Source organism: Melospiza melodia, chromosome 2 (genome assembly GCF_035770615.1).
Source record: "Melospiza melodia melodia isolate bMelMel2 chromosome 2, bMelMel2.pri, whole genome shotgun sequence".
Classification (NCBI taxonomy): domain Eukaryota; kingdom Metazoa; phylum Chordata; class Aves; order Passeriformes; family Passerellidae; genus Melospiza; species Melospiza melodia.
Window position 1 is genome coordinate 128285330 of NC_086195.1, and position 14467 is coordinate 128299796.

General features: G+C 37.4%; 1 protein-coding gene across 3 annotated transcripts in view; it reads right to left on the reverse strand.

Moving 5' to 3' along the window:
* MYO16 (myosin XVI) overlaps positions 1–14467 on the reverse strand; it is a 357379-nt gene that overhangs the window by 199835 nt on the left and 143077 nt on the right. For all 3 annotated transcript variants that reach the window (XM_063149977.1, XM_063149978.1, XM_063149976.1), the window contains exon 5: positions 11485–11593. In XM_063149977.1, the coding sequence (XP_063006047.1) occupies positions 11485–11593 (109 nt within the window). The remainder of the gene's footprint in view (positions 1–11484; positions 11594–14467) is intronic.

Below are 14467 nucleotides of genomic sequence, written 5' to 3' on the forward strand. Positions count from 1 at the left end.
TCATGTCAATTTTTTCTTTCTCTTAATATATCAGGTAAACAATAAGAAAAGGTTTTGGGTTTCAAGTAGAGAGAAAATGGGTGGAAATTAATTTACTACCTCTTTCTCTGAGAATAAAAAATGAAAACTAAGTTCACAATCCACAAATTGGAAATACATTTTCTGATTTTCCCAGGAAGAAAAAATGACAAAAAAAACCAAAAAAACCCAAACCACTGAGAGTGAAACACAGCTATTATGAGTTTGTTTCCTTCATCATGTTTAACATAAATTACAGTAATGCCTACAAGTTGAGGGCAGAGGACAGCTGAGTCTACTCAGCCTTTTCTAGCAAGTTACTACTGACTTACACCCAACATATAGAATTAACATATCCGTACACTGTGATATTAACAGTGAAATATTGATCCTTACTCCCTGTAAATTGCCTTTTATAGAAACTTGGTATGACTTAGTTGGGGCTACAAAAAACCCTAGCCATTGAAAGATTAACTCTGCTCATATTTAAGGGAAAATCAAGAAAGGCATTCAGTTGTATTAATTGCTGCTTAATAATTATTTTCTCTCATAAATGTAATGCAGCCATGAGCTCAGAGAAAACACATAAACCACACAGCAATAAAAGTCACAGTCTGTGTGAATATAAAACCTATTCAAGACAGCTTTACTAGCTTCAAACTAATAGTTGCATAAATGAATGATACATATTTCAATAAACAAACAGAAGTAAATCAGCTCAACAAGAGAGGCAACAAAGTGACATGCTTCCACAGACTTCACTTTTTAAATATTCAGAGTAGGTTTCAAAATGCTAGAGAAACAATAGTTTCTCTTTCTCTACCTTCACAAAAAATATAATGAATACATGCAAAAATAATCTGTTTCGGTTTTAGAAACATAGTTTTGAATTCCAAGAACTCAGGAGCTATTTAGCTTCAAGCAAAGATTTCTCTGCTGGGGAGCTGGGAAGCAGATTTTCAAGCATGCACATGTACATTCTGTGAGGCTCAAACAAGGAGACCTTGTCAATAAGTGCTTTCCCTTAATCAAGTTCATAATTCTGGGGAGTTCGCTCTCCCTCCCCAGGGTGTAATACTTTCCAGGAATTTAGATGGAACAAAAAATGCTACTCATACAGTAACTAACTCTCACTGCCTGAATTAAAGAATAACCTTCACGTTGCTTTTCAAAGGCAAAATGTGCTTTAGATATTCAGCTGAAATGGGACAACAGCCAGCATGAATAAAAAGAGGAAGAAAAACACACTGGCATCTACTATGGGAATGGATTCACATTTCAATAAGTGGAAAGTAAAAGAAATAAAAGAGGCATATAATGGAAAAAACACTCAAAATATCCTGTAAAATCAGAAGAGCTACACAGTCAAGAATTCTGCAGGAGCTAAGATGGAGAAGGAACAGTTAAATCATCAGTGACCCTGCAGGGCACACATTTGGTGATGAGTATCAGCACTGGTATCAGGCAGGAACACACATGACAAGGCTGCTTCATGTACTTTGGCTCTCTCACCTTCTGTGGCACATGGTTATACAAGTAACAACCAAAAGGAATAGAAAAACCTCAGATAAATAATGCATTAGTAACTTTCCAAAAATGTCAGTGATAAAGAAATACAAGGCAAACAGAACTGAGGGTTGCTATTAAACACCTTTCTCTCACAAATGTCCAGTACAATGAAGCGTGCAAGGAGAAGACCCATTCCTGAGATCAGTACAAAGAAAATCACTGAATCATTCTGGCAAACACCCATTGCACACACTCCCAGCAGCCACTCTTGCTGTAGCATGCAGGTCTCATTCTCCAATGGGCTTTATATTCTTAAGGAGAGATCAGCATTTTGTCTTTCAAACACAAATGTACATTAAAAACTTGCAATGGCTTTGACAAACCAATCTCTCTCCTCATACTTGAGTTTTCTCTCACTCTTATCTATATATCTGCCCTTCCTTCACAGAGCTGTAGATACAGCAAGGCTCTTCACCCCATGTATGATGAGCCTCTCTTATTCTTCTATAATTCAGGGGATACCACAGTTTAGAATTTGTATTTTTCTTCTGTGCAGCGTAGAATAGGATGTTGAAAAAAACCAAAACTAAACAAACCATGGTACAATTCTTTAAATACTAATTTTAAATAATTGAAATATCTGGATGTATCTATTACTTCATTTGCCTAAAGTTTTAGTAAGATTTTTCTGGCTGCTTACTAGATATCTTGGTAAAAAGCATTATTTTTGTGAGATTACATTGTTTAATAGCCCTTGTGCGTATCACTTGGCATTATGTGAGTCTGATTTTCAAAGGTCAGCATATAAACAAATACATGCCAGCAACATTTACTATGCAAGAAGGGAAGCCAAAATTTTCAGATTCTGCAAACGAACATATATCTGTAAAACTACTGAATCCCATAGCTCTAACTCACTGCAGCAGTACTGACTGATTGTTGCTGGAGGGTTTTGTCTGCCTGCCTTTAAATATATCATTACATATGTTTAGTGAAGCATCTTCAGTACCATAGACTGACTTGGGTTGAGCCTTAAAGATCATGTAGTTCAATCACTCTGCTATGGGCAGGGTGACTGAACTAGAAATAAAGTTTTCACTAGACCACATTGCTCAGAGTCCCATCCAACCTGGCCTTGAGCACTCCCATGGATAAGGCATCCACAGCTTCTCTGGGCAACCTGTTCCTGTGCCTCACCATCCTCACAGTAAGGAATTTCTTCCTACTATCTAAACTAAACTTACTCTCTTTCAGTTTAATACTGTCCCTGTCCTGTCACTACAGGTCCATGTAAACAGCCTCTGTCCATCTTTCCTATAGGCTCCCCTCAGGTACTGGAAGGCTGCAATGAGGTCACAGCAAACCCTCTTTTCCAGGCTGAACAAGCACAATTCTCTCAGCCTTTCCTCACAGGAGAGATTTTCCATCCCTCCAATTATCTTGGTGGCCTCCTCTGTACCCATTGAGAAAGCTCTGTGTCCTTCCTGTGCTGGGAACCCAGGAGCTGATGCAGCACTGCAGGTGGGGCATCACAGAGTGGAGCAGAGGGACAGAATCACCTCCCTTGACCTGCTGCCCACACTGCTTTGGATGCTGTCCAAGGCACAGTTGGCTTTCTGGGCTGATTAGGTTTATCTCCTCCTAGTCTGAATATGCTATCAGAAGTGAAGTTCCCACCTCCTCCTCATGTAGATATCAGAGTGACAATTCTCCCACTCTAGTGAACATTCTTTTATTCCTCTCTCTTCTACAATAAGGACATTGATGATCCTTTCAGCTAAAATTAGTTAAGTGAACTGTCTCTTAACTTTCATGGAAACAAAAATATTTTTTGCAATTTATTTTAAAAGGCTGACACAATTTCAAGGCTTAATATTAATGCATTCATTTGTGAATATGTAATGCATGTTTATTATTATTTTTTTTATATTAATACTAGAACATAGAAGCAAAATAACTATATCATGGTCTCTGGCTACTTCTGGTACATATCATGTCTGAAATGAGATCATCACAGATGGTATTTCTACACTACAGATTTTACTGTAAGGTTTTAATATGCTATAGTTAATTTTTTGTGAGAGAGCAGTAAAAGCAGAGTACTCAACAAATGCAAGGCAGGCAGGAGCTGAGGGTGAACACAGGCCAGGCAGGTCACCATCCTTGCAGGGCACAGTCCCACAATACCCAAAAAAGAAAATCAAGCAGGTCTGGTGATGGGAATCAGAGCTAACAGAAGTTCTGTGGCTGCCAGAAAAGCCTCCAGTGACAAATCCAAGTAAATCAGATGAAGCAAGGAGTCAAGTCAGTGGTCCAGGTTTGGGATCAGCAAGGATCATGGCTGGGTACAGGACTGCCTCAAGCAAGGACCTGAGACTAAATGTGGCTCCAGAGACAAAGGATGGGTGAAAGATTTCGACAGTGCTGCTCCCAGCTTTGCCTCCCAGCTCAGCTCCTTCCCATCCAACAGCTCCCAGGTCGCAAGGCCGCCACAGCCGGCCCTGAGCTCCACAGCCAAGGCCCTGGGAGCAGGGGCAGAGGTCACAGGGCCTGGGGATGCACTGTGGGCACTGACATTTTTTCCATCTTGATTAAGGTTATAGCTTTAGGAATTCTATAAAAAAGTGAAAATATGGTTCTGATGGCAATGAAATTATTTATTGATAAGTTGTTTAAAAGGACACTGAAAGCACATCCCTGTTTCCTGATGTTCTTCACAATCTTTTTTCAAATCTTAGCAAAGTCTATTGGTCAAGGAGATGCCTGTCTTCCTTCTAGCATCTGTTAGAAAACTAGATTATAAAGTACTGGCTATAAATTTAAATGTTAATTTCAGTGTCAAAAATTGACTGCAAAGTGAATTTAAAGGTTTTCCCTTTGATAAAAACATATGGATGACATGCTGGAAACACAAAAATATTAAGAAGAATCTAAGACTTCAAAGCCCCCCAAGAGCTATAAAAAATTAAAAATTATGGTAGCTCATTCACACTTATATTAGAAAACTATGAAATTTTCCAATGTGCCACATTTTCCATGTGCTTCATTTTTTGAAAGGACCTACTGAAACATTTCATTTATTCCTCTGTTCTCTCTGGCAACACCAACACCTAACCCCTCCCTTCAATTAATCAGGTTCTCAGAAAATAGATATTTTGTGTGATGATCTTATGGGTAGGTGGTTCCCAATCAACAATAATCAAAGGGAAAAAACTTTGAGCCACCCTAAGGCTGTTTTGTTTTGATTGCCTATTTTTCTGTCAACCTACTGCATCAATATTGTTGAAAGAAAATTTGTGAGCCTAAATCAAGATCATGGTACATATGGTTCTGAAACAGAAAATATATTAGGGAATTTAGTTTTAGTCAAAGCTTGCTGATCTTTAGTGCTAACAATCTGTATGTGTAGGCATTTTAGTGAGGTTTTACTGGAGTATATTAGCAATAATTCCTTAGTATCTGTGAAATAGTTTGGAATATTAAAGTCTAGACCAGTATTTTTCTGAAATAATATTGATTTATATCCCTTTATTTTCTTGACTGCACTGAAGAAAATCTAAGAGTTTTTCTCCCCTCATTGGATTACTAGGTCTGTTCAAGGGTTTCTGCACCACAACCTCAACACTGAAACATTTTGGTGTACACATTCCTTCTTTTTAACTAACAACAAATAATCCAAATGTAAAATGCACACAACTAGGATCTTAATTTTGATCTTATTCTCACAAAAAGTGCCAGAGTACTGAGAAACACACAAGGAGATGTACAGTGCAGGTGTCGGCAGTTGTGGGGCTGCAGGGATGGGGTGTGTGGGGAGAGGCAGGGTCTGTCCCATCAGCTCTAACAGACCCCCAGCAGCACACAGCTGAGCCTGCAGCCAGTGTGGCAAAGCAGACAGACACTCCTAAAGGAGCTCCACACCTGAAAGGAAAACCCAGAATGGAGCAGAGGAAAGCGTGAAGGAGAAAAGGGGCAGAGAGGGAGACTGCCAGGTACCAACTCCCCACCTCCATGTGCTGCTTGTGATGGTAGAAGAGTTTGGAGTGAAGAAGTGAAGCCTGAAAAGAGGGGAGGAAAAGTGTTGTTCTAATGTTTGTCTTTCTATTTTTCTCTACCTGAGCCTATTCCAGTTGAAAAATTCCACCAAGTTGAATCTGTTTAGCCTGTGACAGTAACTGGTGAGGAATCTTGCTGTCCTTGTCAGGAAGGGAATGGGTGAGCAGCTTTGCAGGAGCTTTTACTGCAACCACACCAGATTTTATGGATAACTTCAAATTAACTTACAGTTTAATTTTGGTATATCTTCCTATCACATTCTAGGTTACTGTAAAGTGTCAGGTTTGCAGTAAATTTTTCCTTAATCCTTGCCCACTACTTTTCTAAATTAGATTTTTCTGCACATGTCATATGTCCCATATGTTGTTAACTGTTGGCTTCACGGAAATTCTCCTTATTGTAGTAATTGACAAGTTGGCTATTTCTGGCTAATGTTAAAAGCTGTCTTCTGTGTAGGAATCTGTACTAACATTTAGCTTCTTTTTTTTTATTTTCTACCTACTGCTGCAAGGCAGTAAAATAAATTTATGTCTTCTATTTTGCAGCTGAAGAGTAAGGCTTAATTCCCTTGCTAGTAAAAATTTAACAAACAATGGTCTATATTTGCAAAATCTGCACAATATTTTAACTGATTTAAACCATACAAAGCCACTTAAATGGATGGGGCTTGCACATGATTTTTGCTCTATATGCAGTTTTCTGAGACACCTGAATATGATCCTTTTAATATTCAGGGAACAAACCAGACCTATTATTCCCCCAGCTTGGAATAGCATAATAGATTTTGCTTAACTGCATGAAATCTCTGTTACCATCAAAGGTCAATAACCTTTAACCAGCTCTTTTAAATTCATTTGCCCCCACAGAAATGGAATAATACTGTGTAAAATACTTTGCAGAAAAGCAATACTTATTTTTTCTCCTGTACCTGTGTCACAGTAGAAAAAGGAGTACCATCTGTATCTTTGGATAGATATGTTATTTAAATATAGTCAATCTTCAAAACATAAAATCAAGACAGACCGTTTTCTATTGCTTAATTATCTGCTACTGCATGAAACTCTCACTACACAACAGACAAGAGAGCCATTAAATTTGCTTTGAGATCCCTGCAATATGTAAACAGTTCTTTTAAAAAAAATGTAAATGTCCAAATATTCTTTTCTCAGATTCAACAATAAGCGTGATGTTCTTGGGGTGCACAGTTATCTTACTGAAAACTGAAGCCTGAGATCTTGGAGGACAAAAGAGAATATTTTCTTTGGAAATGAATTACAGTGAATGTGTCACCTCCTATGACTTGGCAAATACAGAATCAAGAACTATCTGTCAGTCAGTTTTAGTTTATAGCTGAGTAATGCAATCCACTATACAACTAAATGCAAGTAACAAAATAAAAAAAAATGCTGCCTCAAAGTATTAAATATTTTAAACAGCCTAGTGGAAAAGGAAGAAACAAGGATCAGAGTTTCACTGACACAGTTCTACAATAGAACATTCTGCCTCCAGAAACACTGGTAGTCATTCAAAGTTTGATTGTTTTAAAATGCCATAAATGACTCAAAAGGTTTGCCTTAAAATTAAAGCTGTAATTAATCAAAACAAAAGTTATGGAAGGTGCTGGGTGGACTTTCTTGATGATTTCAATTATCAGTCAGGTAGGTTTAGAATAAAGCAGGACAAATAGTGAAAAAACTATCACCTTTTGACATTATGTCCTAGGGTGACTTTATGATGCTGGTATCCCCAATTGTCTGCTCTGTTTATGCTGGATATTAAGTTCTGCACCTTAAGACTGGTTCCAAGAGAGAAGAGGGGGAGAAGAAGCACGGAGTTTGTTATCAGGAACTGCACTTGTGCCCCCACATCCTACTCCTGGACTGTGTTGTCTGCAGCGGGCAGTGGGAGGGAGCTCTTCTGTGTTTTTTGTAAGTTTTTTTAGCTAGCCAAGGCAGAGAAGTTTCCTGGACTTTTTTTTCTTTTTCTTAGAACTGATCAGCCCTGCTCTGGACTGAAAACCCAGAAGAACACCAGGAGCTCATACCTGTGGCTCATCAGGGCCTGGGACAAGCAATTTTCCAGTGCTGGAGGGATAAGAGACTGAGTAAGCCAAGCTACACCCCATGACAAGGACTTTCTGAATTTGCCATCTCTTTAGAACAGCGAGAGGTTTTATTGTTTAATATTACTCATTTCATATGTCTCTGAATACTTTCCTTGTTAAATAAAGAGGTTTTTTTCACTTTTGTCCAAGGAATGTTTTCCCAAATGAGTTGGGGGAGGGGGGCTGCTTGAATCTGCTTTCTGGAGGGACCTCTTCAGAAGTTTCCTCCCAGATTTGCCCTAAACCAGGACACATTATTATTTTCATTTCACCTCTGAAGGGAGACACTTCCTGAAAGTAAACAGTGAATGGATTTGAAGCTGAAGGTGTAAGAGGCAACAAAGAAAACTTGAAATGAAAACAAAATGAAAAGAAATTACATAAAGATGGGTTAGCACAGGAATGGGAGCCCAGAGAGAAGCAGAATCTCCAGTCCCACCTGGCCTCCATTGGCGTTGCCTCAGCAGATATTGAAATCCTTAAATAAGTCATGACTTTATTTTCATAGCAAAACAGGAACACCAGTAACATGGAAAACCAATGACATCTTGGCACAGAACAAATATAACAGCTTTTACTGGTGTTCTCCTTGTAGCTGGTCAAATTAACAACTCTTCCCTTCTCTACAGTCAGCATTTCCTAGAACTGCACTGTTGTTAATAGGAGTATAGACTACTGAATAGGGATCTACACATAGACCTGTAAATTTAAATATCCTAAAAGTCATCCTACACCGCAGACTGCTGTGTCCCAGCTGGCCATTCTGGGCTCCCTCCATAGCACATGGAAAGAAGCAGGCAGTTCAGATCCTAACTCATGTGCCTCATTACAGATGCCTACCTTCAAAGCATCGCTTTTGCTCTAAAAAGGTTTGCTATAGAGTGGCTACCAGATATTAGATTTAGATAAATCAATCCAAATAGAGTCCTTGAGCTCATGAGCCCACCAGGCTTCTGAATGCCCCTTGGACATAACCTAATATGATACAGTTAAGCTGTTCCACACACTTTCCTAAGCATAAAGTAGGCTGCTGTATTTCCCTTCCATCCTCAATTAGAGATAACTTAAATGAAACTAACAACATGCCAGTTATTACCCAACAGAAACAATGCTCTTAATATACAGAGAATGTGTACCTCAAATTGTGTTCTTAGGTAACTCAAGTCTGCTAATTCCTTTCTTCAGTCAATAAATACTTAATACAACATAACATTATTTATATAATGTAATATAATAGCAGAGGAAACTAATTTCTGTACAGGAAAACAGAATATTTTAATGAAATAGTATTAATTTCATCAGACTTCAGTAATAAAATCTCCACAAAACATCCTTATATGTTATATTCCATAATAGTAAAGTACATATCAAAGCTTTCTGGCAGTTGCTAGATGATTACAGTATTTTGTACTTGTGGTACTCCTGTGCCCTAACAGATCATTTACAAGCAGAAATCAAAGAACTAACTCCAGTAACTGTTTTAAAACATATAAATCATTAAAGGCATCCAAGGCTATTGTTATCACTTATGGCTCCAGGCCGTCCACAGAGTAAATTAAGTTACTTCAAACAATGAAGAGCAGTTGAGTCACTAAGATCTGTAGTAAAATTAAACAGATACAGTGAACTACCACAGCAGTAAAATCTGTAAGAAGTCGTATAAACACTAGACTTCTAAGAACTCTAATGTTTCCAATTAACAATGTTTTCTGTGGTTTCAAAGTTACTTGTTCCAATCTTTGTTTAATCAACATAAATTGATAGCTTCTGCTTTTCTCATTAGCTAAGCTATAAGGCACCTAATTTTACTTTTCTCTGTGATCTCTGCAATTAGAGGCAATGATTAAAGTATACAAATCTCCACACAAATCTCTTCTTAATATTGTAAACCAGGATGCACAACTGAAAGGAGAACTGAAACATGAAAATGAAATTGAACCATTTTAGGAATGTAGGGAAGTTCAGAGAATAGGGAAATATTCCTTATACATTGTATTTAAAGGCTGAGACTTTGGTTGGGTGTTTCTCTATACTACAGGCAGAAGGTGGTATTTAATACAGGATCAGCTAATCTTGTATAAACAGGCTTGGTCCTGACCTCGCTCTGTGTTGAGGTATTCATTTGCAGGTGTGCATGGGGATTGCTGCCATGAGGAGAACTTCACCAAAACAATGCACAGAGAAACACTGAGGCTGGGAAATTCAAAGTAATTCATACTTATTCATACAGCTTAATTTCCTTCAAGAATCTCCTCCTCAGTTACTATTGATCTTGGTAGGCTATACAAAATTTCATAGGTACTAAATAAATTTCAAAAGTCAAGTGCAAAAGAAGGATACTTTGAGCTGCCTATTGTTCCAAGAATAATACCAGCACACCAAGCAAAGTTGATGAGCATTTTGACACTGATCACCCCAAGGCCAGCTCTTCATGCACGACAGCAGTTAAGGGGTAGGATTGATCTATCCTAACAATCTAACCCTAAAACTGGTCAAATTAAGTTCTTATTAGTCAGCAGAAAGAAACAGTCCTGGAAGTCAGTTGTCCTCACCTAGCCAGGTTAGAAAGAGATGAAACAATGCATGCATTTCCTCTTTCTCTCTACTGACCTAAAGGTCTGGATGATTAACTTAAGCTTGTCTACCTAAAGTCAGTAGAGGTAGATGTCATCTTCAAAATATTTAAGTTTTTTCATTTGGTAACTTTCAACATTCACAGAATCACTGTTTAATTAGGAAGAGTGCCTCTCTTATCAACTGTAAAAGAGATACCACTATAAAGAGAGCACATCCAGGAGTTTTACCCATTAAATGCGAGTCAAAGTATTTGGAACATTTAGACAACAAATATCTGTATTTTTCAAGGCAATCAAGCTTTTAGAAGATAATGGCTGCTTTGCCATTAGAAGAATCCAAAACCAGAGCTGTGAAGACACTGCCACACACCGAGGAAACAAAATTATAAAACATGCAATACACTGAATGCATGCAGTATAGGACCTGACACTGATTTCCTTGACATTTAACTTAGTTTATGTTAAAAAAGATTCCTTATATAGAGAAAATGTTGAAAACACAAATTTTTACATTATTGCTCATTATATTTACTTAATGCCCTTTTCTCAGTGTTAGAATGAGCCACACACAATATTAAGACAACACCTCATATCCAAAAACAATGCTAGAAATCTCACTTCAGCTCATATCTAAGTTTGGAACTGATGAGCACCAAATCCAGTTTTTCACTACAAGTCCTTTCATCTATAACATATTAAGCATAATTCATAATAGAAGCCTCACTAAAGTATTTTCACAATTAAAAAAACCCTAAACCAACACTAATATTCCTGAATGAAAGATAAAGTATCATATGCATTTTCATTCAAATCATTTGCAAAGATTTATTTATTTAGCAGTCTGTCACTTGAAAAAAATATTCTGAGACTATAGATGGGAAACGAAACAAAATGTAAAACCTAGTCCTTGAATAGTTAAATTAACTGTTTTAAAAGCTTCTGTATTGCTGCAGTTTCTCTACTTTGAATTTAACTTCTAACATCTCCATACAAAAGGTCAAAAGCAGTTTTGACAAGGACAACTGCCATTAACCTTTGTTAGTTGTTCCAATTTAAACGCACTGAAAACATTTGTGGTTCCAAATCATCTTCCTCCCCTTCATCCCCAAACTGATATAGTTCAATTGGCTTTGGCATGACTTCCATCAGATCAATACACATCCTTATTATTTTTATGACATGTTCAATAACAGCATTCCAAAAGCTAAAGAGCTGACTTACCATTTTCTTCCAAGTACATCAGAAGGATGCTGCTAGATTCAGTCCCTTCTACAGCATAATCAAGTGCAATATTTCCATTAACATCTTGCAGAAGCACATTTGCTCCAGCCTACAGACAAGAATTAAAAGCACTTTAGTTTTTTTGCACTGAAATCTCAAAACACAACTGGGGTTCTTACATGATCCTATTCAAAAACATTTCAAAGCTGGGGTTCTTAGGCAGCAGGCTGATTATAACCTGAAACAAAACCAAACACACAAAAAGGCAGAGACAAAATGAATGACTCATGATTGTCAAAAAGGCTGCCTTTGTTTGAGACAGCTGACACTGTTGCCACACTATCTGTCCAGTCTGGCTTTGCTACACAGATGTCTGAGTTGCTCATCGGTGAGTTTTGGAACCACCACCATTTGCAGCAAAACACTTTACAGTCAGCTGTCACTGACTGCAGTCTGCCTTAAAACACTCCACCAGTGGTCAAGAGCTGCCTGACAAGCAGCACAGACACCCTGCAGCAGGGATGGGCAGACAGCTGGCCTGGGTAACCCTGTCAGCTGGCCTGACCTCCAAAGGCCTCATCCATCAATCCAACCTCAAAGAGAACCATCCACTTCTAAATGAAATTGCCATTTGTCACCAACTGGAGACAATGAAAATGAGATTGATAATTTCAATTGTAGTCTCTAAGAAGCCAGGCTGAAATTTCTCTAAGTTTCATTCAAAATTCAATATAAATGAGTGACAACTAAGAAGAGCCCTTGGGGTTGAGGGGTGGTAAAATGAACAGATTCATGAGAAGCTTGATTGTATTTTCTATATTAAAGACTGCTAATGTAAGAATCTGTAGGAAAATACATTTTCTTAAGTAAAAAAGCTGTCATTCTTGAAAATATCATACATGTCTGGTGGACATAGAAGCTTACATTACTAGTGTTACAGCATTAGAAGTTACATGACTAGTGAACTGCCATGTATCTTCTTTAAAAAGGGTTGTAACATTAATTAATTTCAAATTTCTCTCAATGGCTTTTAATGGCAAAGAATTATGAAATAAGTGTGACCTCAGGTAAATTTAATTAATTTTCTTAACAGATTGTATGATAAAGAGTTTAATAAAAATGAGAAATGCCAAGGACTGCCTTTCTTAAAAACACATCAGCAGAGGTCAAATGCAATATCAAATTCTAAATAGAAGACATGACTGCTTTTTTCAGGAGCTTTTTTTTTAAGTATTGTATCAAAGAAAAACTTGCAGTAGGCTCAGCTTCTGGCTCAGCTGGTAATATGATACAAAAAATGAACAAATTCATGTAAGTTTTAGGTTATCAAACTTGAAGCTGAACTGTTAGTCTGAGGTGATCTGAGTTTCCAACACAGTGGCCAGGGGACAGACAGGCATCAAAAATTACTCACCTCAGCTGTCTCAAACATCTCTTACATCCTATTAGACCACATTCTATGCAGCAAAATAATCTGTCCTCCTACAAAACACACTACTTTCTTCTAGCCTTATCTTGTTGCACTGACTGCAAGGGGAGCCCAGAGAGCAAATTTAGATTAGATGTATTTCTTCTGAATTTTTAAATGAAATTAGATGACAGGATTTGGCTTTCATGCTTAATGAAAAGGAATGAAAGGAGACTTAAGTGTAAAATCTTACATTCATTATAGTGCTATGAAAATAAATTTCTACTGTCTGTCCTGCCAGATAAAATCAAAAAGTTGGTAGGAAATCAAATAAAGGGTGAATTTGAAGATCATAGTATCTTTAGGGGATATTTTAACAACTATTTATTGCACTTGTTCCACTACTAGGAAGTATGATTTTTGTTTTGCTTTCTACTTACTGACCCATGAGAGTTTGTTGGTGAAGGTAGAATTATGAAAGCAAAACAATTTCGTATCTCATTACTTTGCATATAACAAAAACCCACAAAATCTTTCAGGTATAGATTCTTCCTTGCACATAGATAATCTCCAGGTAATGCCGAAAGACCATTTTATTCCTTGTTAAGAAGCCAAAAGACCTTTGACATACCAAACTCAGGCAAAGTAGAATAATTACTTAGGTCAGCAGCACACTTAATTCATTTCTAAGATGTAATATCACAGAAGGAAGGATGCAATATGGAATTACTCATCTGCAAGTAATCTTTATTGGATATTTCTATATTAATTTCTTGAGAAATGTTTGGAATGCTCCCAAACAGTTAATTTTAAGGGTTTAATAATAGGCATGCTTAATATGGTGTATTATCATCCCTGCCTCCCAGCTCTGCACCATCTGTGATCTTACTGGGGCTGTGCTCTCACTGCCCACACCAGGAATGAAGGCCTTGAACAGGACCAGACCCCTACTAGCTAGGGCTACACCACTAGTGTGGAACACATTGCAAACATCACAGATTTTGTACCTTGGTTTAGATTCAGATGGCCAGAACTGTGCTAATGAACTTGAGTGCTCTGTTACATACACAACCTTGTAGGTCAGACAGTAAGAAACCCAGATGTGACTAGAGACAATTCAGATTATCTAAGTGTAGTCCTACTTTGTTTCTGCTCACAGCTCTTGAAGGAAACATGAGGAAAACTGTCCCCATGCTGCTGATTTTACTTTCCAAATTTACATGCATACCTTGTTTATACTCTAAATGCTATTCCATATTTATTCCATTTCAATACAAACCACTTGAATTCTGATGTGGCACTCAATGTACGTAAAAAGTTACTGGCTTAATTATTCTCAACACATCCTCATTCTCAAGTCATTTCTCAATAAAAATGATAAATATTTTACAAAATTTTATGCACTATATGCCATATATACAAAAATATTTTTGAGATAATTATTTGTCTGCAATGATACATTGTTTCTATTTTAGTAAGACTACAGAGGGAACATCTTTAAATACCTTAAGGTGTTTCTAAAGAGACCAGGTTAAATAACACCAAATGCAAAATGCAACTGAAGTGCATCTGTGC